Raw genomic sequence first — 9,581 nt, forward strand, 5'->3', positions numbered from 1 at the left:
ACACCTATAAAACAGAGGATCAGATTCAGAAAAACTGATGAATATTTTACTTTCCCACTCATTCTTGTTGCAAGCAGGAGTCTGAGATGCTGGTGTTGCCATATGTCTAGTTTGCCCTTAACACCTTTAAAGGTAGTGTAAAAGCAATTAATTTTCTTAGCTTTGTATTGCTAAATGTACTGTTAAAAACAATGTATGTATTTTCACACTTTTTGTGGGAATATCAGACATATTAAAGTCATCATACCCAAAAGTATTCTATTGGAATTATATTTATTAATAAAATCACTTTAGATGGATGTTTCCTGTTTTTTTAAGATATCAACAGTCTCAAAACCTCTCAGAGAAGGGCTATGTATGCTTGGAATCATGGCTATAAAACCGAAAGCCATTTTCTTACAACATCTTGCAGCTTCAGTTAATTCCAAGTAAACCCAACAATATTTATTAAAATACTGCTCTTCAGAATTTAGCCGGATTGTTATGAACTCTGCAGCAGTCCTTCCACAAAAGGTGCCCCCAGGCAGTAAAAAGATTGCACCACACCATATGTTCCTCTGACATCTGTAATCAGTTGTTAGGACCCTCAGAATTTTTAAAACACAGCAGTAGGATTTGCTCTAGGAATGTTGAAAAGACACACCCACCCCAAAACACCACAGATAAATCAAAACCACACAGGATGGTACCAAACTTGACAGACTCTCCTAAGGAGCCGGATTCTACCCATGAACAAGTATTGCTGCCCACACCCTGGTTTGTCCAGCCACGCAGTGGTGAGTTACCAACATTCAGAGAAATCTGTTGATATTTTGCCTGTTCTGTCTCACTGCTGAAGTCCCATTGTGAATGTAGCTTTTAGAGTATAAATAAAACAAAAATTGCATCCCAATTCTAACACTTGTTCATGGAAGGTGACAGCTGCTGAGAATATTAACCCAAAAAAGAGTGAGTTTGAAGGTAGAAAAATGGGACACTTGACACAGCAAGGGTCTTTTCCAAGTGAAGACAGCACTGTGAAAAGCAGACTGAGGAAAACAAAATCCAAAGGACCTTTTTGAAGAGAGTAACAAGGGTGAAGAGGGAGTACAAAGGCCAATACTGAAGAGCTTTGAGCTTAAAGGACAGAGTGAAGGGGTTCAAAGACATTATCAGGATGGCAGGAAAGCATTGCAACTTGAGCATCCTGGAATATGAAAAGCCAAGAAGCCTGGCCAAAAGGTAATACAGTTGTCAAGGCAAGATCTGTTCAATGGCCCAATTTTAAATAATGCTATGAAGATGTGTTTTCAGAATTTTGTAACAAAAGTAATAAAATCTATTTAATATACATCCAGAAGATGTACATTTATTCATATTCTACTTCAATGAAGCCTTTACTTGAGAACATTCATGTTAACACTGACCTGAATGCTATTCAGAGATGAAGACAGGTCCCATACTTTGAGAACTCCAGCTACAGACACTGCAACTAAAGAGTCTTCTGTGAAAAGTTAACAGTGAAATAGTCAACTTGAAGCCAAGTGCAAACAGTCCCTATCTATTCAGCACTAAAACAAGGATTCTGCAGGACACTGCTTAGATGAAATATCAGTTTTACAACAAAAAAAAAAGTAAATTAGGTACAGAAATACAAAACATGAAAGCAAGCAGTGAATAATGTATTAATAGAAGGCACAGAACTGTGCCTTTAATTTATCTGACATTACTAAACTTATTTATATTTAAATCCAAGAACTGAGCTTTTACAGGCAGTATAGGTATTTTTTTCTCTATAAACAAATAAAACAGGAGCCTTAAAAACACCTCTTGTGCTATCAATAAAACCTTAACATCATTTACATAGCAGCTCTGTGAAATGATTTGATATTAAATCAAGTAGGAACATACCATCTATGCATAAATATTATATCACAATTTAATTTACCTACATAAATACATGTAAAACATATACCTTGAATTCTTGCAGAGTGTACAATACACATACAATTTATCCAATCAGAAGACTGAGATGATGATAAAGTGTGAAGAACATCCAAAGTTTTAGCATCAATAATAAGAACATCTTGATATTCTCCACAACAAAGAAGCCAGCCTTCACCTGTCATTCGGAATGAGCAATGGTAATACTGTCCAAGTGGAAAGCAGAGAATCAGCACAGATACACAAATGACATGAAGATTTTCACACTGAACATGTCATAATCAACACTTGTAGCATCACTAAAAAAATCTAAGGCATATGTGAAACCATACCCAATATCACTAATGACACTAGCAGGACACACAGCTTAGTAAAAGGTGCTTCAGACTGGAAGCAGCATCTGTCCTTCCTAAATATTAGGATTTTTGTAATTTTTGGAAGAAAGTCAAGTGTTAATTTTCCCTATAAATTGCTAAGGAGTTTGAGACTTGTTTCTGTGAGAGACCCCTCTCCAACCATTTCATAAAGCTCCTGTCATCAAGAGTTGTATGAAAAGGAAAAATCAGGTGAAGATGCAGAATATTTGTAATTAAATTTTTCATAATTAATTACTGATTACTTTCCAGGAAGGATTTCTACTCCATAGGATATTCTTCATTCTGACATTCAACACCCTAGTGTTCAGAAGATTCTTTCTCAGCAATCACAACAGGGAAAAAACCAACAGACACAAGGCAAAGGAACAGAGTGCAAAGTGACTATGAGGATTTTTTTTTGCTAGGTGTTTTATATGTGCAAGGACATCTGCATTATATGTCTAGCTGTAATTGTAAACAATTTATATAAATGCATAAGCAGCCACCTCAAAGCAGATTTACATTTATTACTAACCTTAAAGGGAACAATCATCTAGTCAGACAAAAATATCAGACAACCCAAAAAACAGCACCTCATTTATAAATTTTCTGTACAGTTTTGGTCGTATAATAATTGTTTTTTTCAGTAAACTAACTGATGTGTGTAGTAAAAATAACTGGAAATAGGATAAATAGTACTACAGACATTATGAATAAACATAGGCAGAAATGCTTAGAATTTACAATTACTGTTACCATTAAATTAGGCTTGAAATAGAGGATTTTTATAGTCAGTAATTCCTCTGAGAAAATTCCACACTGGTTAAGAGCCACACATGTTTAAGTGTTGACCCTGGAGTTGAATTTAATTTCAAATGGCAAATATTCAGTTTGCACTACTTGACATCTGCCATTCATACCTAAATCATCTACACTGAACAAAAGGAACCTACTAGAACAGATAGTTTAGTAGTTCAATTAAAACCAAACATTAACTACAGCACAAGCAACCATTCCCCATGGAACAACAAGGAAAAAATCTACAATAAAACACACAGAAAAACAATTTATTATAGTTATCTGAAGGCTGCATTTTAAGAATAGTTTCTCCTCCCAGAAACATCCACTTCTCGTAAGAAAGCTTTCCTGTTAGATGTCCCTATTTTCCTTCAACTCTCTTGCCCAAGTTATTAAACAAACATAATTATTAGCCACAATTAGGTTTAGCTCATTTCTAATAGAGAGGAACTACCTATTTTCTACAAGTATTTGCTACACCTACTTGGAGGGTAAGAGTGAATATTCTCTCTGATCTCCACAAAAAAATGTACAGATTGTCAGCTAATCAGCTAGGCCAGATTTGCCTACTTCCCTGCAGAAATTGTCTGTAACTTCATCTATTAAAATCTAATTAAGCACTAGAACATAGCAGGTCAAATTATAATTTTAGGAGCAATATAAGTATTGCTTTGTTTGTGTACATACATCCATTTAACGAATATAAACACTTTAAGCATATGCACAAATAGAAGTGTAGAATAATTCTTAATTTATACAGTTTTTATACACTATATATATTAAAAAAAAATTGAACAAATTAATCTTCCATAATTTTTGTTGGCAATATATCCAAACTTTTTCCTCTTCCCTTTACAATTATCATATCAACCAAAGAAGTGTCAGGAAAAACATTTTCTTCTGGAAGTGTTAAAAATTTTGGATTCCAAATTGGCTGTGCTTTGGAGTTACATGAAGGCTTGGATATCCATCATTTGGAGCCTTAATTCCAGCTTAGACTTCCTCACTGAAGAAAACCAGCATTTTAACTAATACAGGAACCCTGAGCTTCTCCTCTACTAACATATCCAGAAATAAACCATGTCCCAGAATCAAACCCATAGACATTGGGCCCCTCAGTCTCACTCACATGTTTTTCAAACTCTCCCACACTCCAAAATCTAGATTCTTATTTTACCTGGATACAGTTTCAACCAGACACACAAAATTATCTGAAGCAATATTGAAAGTCTCTGAATATAAGGGATTTGTCCTAAAGTTCTGCAATGAAGGAACATGCATTTTTAAAAATGGGGTGAACTCTTTTGGAGGTAGGAGTTCAGCACCAAAACCAAAAGCTTAAAAATAAGTCTTTCAGCAGATTGTCTCGCAATGTTTGGCCAGATTACTTGTACTTTTAAAACGCCATGAAAAAGCCGACATCAAACTTGAAGCTTCCATGCAATTTTAACAAGACAAGAGCAAAGATTAAGACCATTTCACTTGGCTATCTGATGCACAAACAGTAAGTTAATCAATACTGCATTTCAAATATTTGCAGCTTAAAAGTAATCAGTCTGATTTGATTAAGGAATGCAGAGGAACATAAAATTCTCAATTCTTTTCTGAGAAGAAAAAAAACTGAAAAAGACAAAAACTACTTATTTTGTGACAGGGTCTTTTTTCCGACGTTACAAGCTGTATATTTAAAACTGTTTCTGAAAAATATAAAGTTAATAAAGGAAAACTCTTGCAATGAACAGAGACCCCATGAAAAGCTGCTATACTTACATGGATTGCTGTATGCCTATAAGGAAGCTTTGCGTTCACAATGCACTGTCCACTAGTGACATTCCAAACACACATCTCCCTGCCAAAGATAATTTCATATTATTCTCTGTCATTTCCACTCAATTGGCTGGAATAATTTTGTGCCACCAAGTTTTTCTTTAGTGCTGTATTTAAGTGTAGTCTGGTCATTTATAAAGCTTTTTGTTACAGATTGCTGGGTAAGAAAATGTAGTCATTAGCAGGGGATGACATACAGTGTCTGTTTCTTTTTGTTTTGGTAATTACACCCTGCTGCCTTGCAACCAACCTGACTTTAAGACCAACTCTGGTCTTCAACAAATTGTAGGTATACTGCCATTACAGCTCGTCAACATGTCACTGTAACTATCTGTCACTGGAACTACATCCTCCTGAAAATGATTCATTTCACTGAACTTAAACCACACGTTTCGAAAAGCATCATGCATCTTCTCCCACATCAGTTCTTGAGAGGAACAACGTTTGTTAAGAAGAAACAGTGCCATCATGAGGCTGTTCTCAAAATCTGCTTTCAATACACAACCACCTGAGTACCTGCGCAACACTACAGTTACACTTGGACACATTTAAGGTTGTTTGAGAGAGACTTTGGCACACGTTCCTTATCTACACATTATTCAGCATGCAGTGGGACTGGATTACAAGAGACAGTCAAATTAAATGTTGTAAATGAGGCTGAATGAGATATTATAGCTCAGCAAATGAATGTTAAACTTTTATGCTTTTAGATTTTATTTAAAAAACAAACATTACTTCCAGAACTGAAACACTCATTTCATTATTTCTCACAATACATTGTAAGAAATTTTCTGTATCAAGACTTAAAGAATACACTGGGGACAGCATTTTATTATATAAGAAATACTACTTAGTGATTTACATTTTAACCTACCTACTTTCCCATTTGATGCTAAACTCAAAGCATTATTTCTTAATATTTTTAGCTGAGCAATAGCAGCATCAAAGTTGGTAGATCCAAAGTCAGAAATTAAGTGAAAGCTTTATACTGTCTGCTAAACCTTTCAGAGCAATGATTTTCTCATCGTTTGTATCAGAACTTTACTCCTTTAGCTACATTACTGTGATACATACATACCTAGAAGCATGCACAAATGAGACCAGAATGTCAGAATGTAACTTCAGCTTCTGGATGATGTATTCAATCTACTGTGTGTACTAATAAGGAGTGAGCAATATCACACATTCCACACAGCATGTGCTGTAGGACAGGTTTGTCACTCAGGACATCAGTGAGAATTCATGAATCATTAGAGATTCCTTTATAAACTTTCATATTAGATGTACAAAAAATTATGTTCAATGTGCGTTCTTCTGGGATTAGTCAGTTATAGAAACTTTGAAACTAATCCGGAGTGGAACAGGGAAGCTTATCATAGAATCATCTTACATAAGACTTCCATCCTCACTACAAGAAGATGGAAGCTTGAAAATGGCAAAAGTGAATTATCCACAAGCCAGAAAATGCATCTTGGCAAACCCTCCACCTCCTGAAGACAAGGATTCCTACTTGTAATTACCTGAACTTCATGTTGCATCATTACAGGGATCAGTGATGGATGCTTTGCACTTATGTCATACAGATGGGAAGTCAGCAGTAATTTGGTAAAAGTGAACATTTAAAGGGGCCAGAAGACAATTCAATCCTACCTATACACATTCCAAACAAGTGTAATGATCCCTTCAGAGCTATAAACTTTAGGATGTGAGCATCCCTGTATGGTATATCTACAGTAATATCCTCATTTGTGTCTTAACACTTTCTATCCCAGTTTTTTTTTTTAAGTACAGTGTCTTTGCTCCCAGTATGATCTGGAAGCAGTATTGCACTAACAAAACTTCAGAACTGGGAAGAAAAGCAGCTTCTTCTCAGAACCCTTGAACAGAACTATAGAAGGGCAATACAAAACTGGTTGTAGATTTCTCACCCTCTCTGTACATAAACAGTAACATTTACCACTGCCTGTCCAGTGAGGTGGTCTAATCTTTCAAGATTAAGAAGCCTGAAATAGTTTTTTTTGCAGGTTATCCCTTTGTAGTATACTCATGATTGAATGAGAGAAACAGCCAGGGATCCTAGCAGCCAGAAAGGCCAAATAAGCTACTCAGTGAGAAACCAGTAGCCTTAAGGTGTGGGAAGGTACAGCTTGAAGGACAATTGACAGCTAGTCTTCATGGAAAGCCATTTTAACAGCGCTGTCCTGTTAATTAGAAAGTACGAACCCAAAAAAAAAAGGGGAATATAATTAAGCACTGAGACAAAATTGCTTAAGAAAGCCCTTAAGGAAGTAAGCAGCTAGCCCTGTTTCAACAGGTGAAATCCTAACAGGTCTTCAAACCCCAGCTGAAAATGTTATCAAAGGTTCTTAAGTGTAACCTAGCAGAAATGCAGGAAGTAGTTTGACTCAAGTGACAGGCTATGTCATAACACACACATGGCAGAAAAACTGCAAGATCAAGGTCCTCTGAAAGGATATTCTCCAAAACAGTACATCAGATTCAAATACAGAAAAGAAGCACGTATGCCTTTATTTCATGGCCATTCTGTTTCTATACAAACTGACTGAGGAACCATAAACCATATAAGAGTACATTGGCCTCTTTTACTGGTTCAGTTCTCAAGTCTGAGCTCAGGAAGAAACAGAGAAAAACACCATGATATTCAAATGCTGTTGAATTGCTGATACTCCCCAATAACCCATTAATTTCTCTTTGAATGGGGTCTAGTCAACGCCTTTAATAGTTCCTTTTTTCTGTCTACTAAGTGGATATGTGAATCTGCCAAACCTTTGTGTTGTCCATGGGACAAGCTCTTAGTTGGATCATTGAATTTTAACAATATAGTCACTATCCTAAGTAGCTGCTATCATTTTAATATCATGGAAGAGGATTGAAACATTTCTGCAAATGCATAATCTGACCTACACTTGACACACATTTCATGATTTAAGAAATTAATTATTGAATATTCAGTTACCTACCCATTTTCAGTAGCACTTACTACGTATGGCTGTTTCTCAAACTCTCTTGCTTTTGCCAAACAAGTTACAGAAGCAGTATGGCCAAAGAGAATTTCTTTAGATGAAATCTAGGAGAATAATACAATGATTTATCTCAATTTCTGTATAAACTAAGGATATCTAAAACCAAGAGAATATTACTTGTAGATCTATATAATTGTCAACCTGCTTCATATTTTTATCTTCTCCCATCATGTTTCTGGAATGCAGAAAGATGTGGAAGAATTTTTATGGAGTCTGCATAAAGCTAAGTTTTTGTATTCACTGCATTCATCTTCTGAAGAATGTATGGAACATCAAATGTAATAAAACAGTCAATGTGCAGGACATCTCTAGCCTTCATCCTATAGAATGCACCAAAAGCGACACAGTGAAATAGAAACTGATAAACAAAAGCTCTTAAGCATGTGTTTCATACCACATGTTTGAATAACCTGATTATCACTGCATGCAAAGGTCTTAATTGGAAAAGTAGACTCATAAAATTGCAAACTTTCAGACTGTGTTTGAGAACAAATGTAAAATAAAATTTATTTACTAAATATAAAAAAAAAGAATAGAAACATAGTTCTAGAAACACAGAATAAAAAAACAGGAACTGTTTTGACTCTGTTCCATTCTGAGGAAAATAAATATGAAATAAAGCAATAATTTGCATCTTGGTTACATCAAAAATAAAACTTTCATCTTTCTGCTTCCATCTTGGCAGACAGATTTGGTTTTATACTTTTCCTTTAAATGACAGGTCCTGCTCAGCAATTGATTTACAACAGAAAAAAACCCTTCAAAAATACAAATCATGCTAATTGTATATATTTACTTGCTGCCATTGCTCAGAGCACAGTCTCAAATTATAATCCACTGGGCATGCTAATCTATGAAAAATTCTCCAAATTCTGCAAATAACAGGTTGCTTATATAGGCATTTCACTTCCTGCTTCATGAGTTTCCTATAACAAACATCACACTATCTTTAAAAATTCATCTAAATAACCACAAGTCTGGGTAATCCTATTGTCAATAATAAAAGATAAAACTCCAGTCTACCTGGCAACTGTAGCACAGTGGACACAAACCTGTAAGTCTGATGAAAGATCCCAGAGACATATTTGTCCTTCTTGGCTCCCTGTAACTATGGTCTGTTGGTCATCCGTGATCATCACAGCAGTGATGCTGTGAGAGGGAGCTGTTCTCCCCCACACAGCCACAGCTGGTACTGATGGCTTCATGGTAACACCTGAAAACAAACAAGTCATGATGATCCTAAGTAGGATTAAGCATAAGAAAAAAATCAGCTATAAAAAAGGGGGAATGTAATCAACATCTGGAAAGGGAAGCCATAAAATATTGCCTGATAAGGCATTGAAACATTTTCTTGCTGTTGCCAACATCACACTAACCATTTCAGGGACCAGTACTATCAGAATACTGAATCATCAGCAACAAGAGTTTTGTGCTGCCCCACACAACCTGGTTTAGCTCTGATGGGCTCATGTTGCTCTCCCCAAATGTGGCTGGTGGAATACACCACAGCCAGCAGCGCTGCTCACTGGTAACAGCAGAAGCCATCTGCTGGAGCAGAGGTGGCACAAGAGCAGGGTGTCAATAAGGACCCTGTGATTTCTAGAAGGGTAAGACAAGAGAAAGATAATATGGC

General features: G+C 35.9%; 1 protein-coding gene across 1 annotated transcript in view; it reads right to left on the reverse strand.

Annotated features, from left to right (window-relative positions):
- WDR72 (WD repeat domain 72) overlaps window positions 1-9,153 on the reverse strand; it is a 91,187-nt gene extending 82,034 nt beyond the window's left edge. The window contains exons 1-5 of the mRNA XM_041469159.1: window positions 9,001-9,153; window positions 7,886-7,992; window positions 4,848-4,926; window positions 1,955-2,129; window positions 1,407-1,483 (exon numbers count right to left, since the gene is read on the reverse strand). Coding sequence (XP_041325093.1) covers window positions 1,407-1,483; window positions 1,955-2,129; window positions 4,848-4,926; window positions 7,886-7,992; window positions 9,001-9,153 — 591 coding nt within the window. The remainder of the gene's footprint in view (window positions 1-1,406; window positions 1,484-1,954; window positions 2,130-4,847; window positions 4,927-7,885; window positions 7,993-9,000) is intronic.
- Window positions 9,154-9,581: the final 428 nt, after the last annotated feature.

Source organism: Pyrgilauda ruficollis, unplaced genomic scaffold, assembly GCF_017590135.1.
Source record: "Pyrgilauda ruficollis isolate IOZ18807 unplaced genomic scaffold, ASM1759013v1 scaffold23, whole genome shotgun sequence".
NCBI lineage: Eukaryota > Metazoa > Chordata > Aves > Passeriformes > Passeridae > Pyrgilauda > Pyrgilauda ruficollis.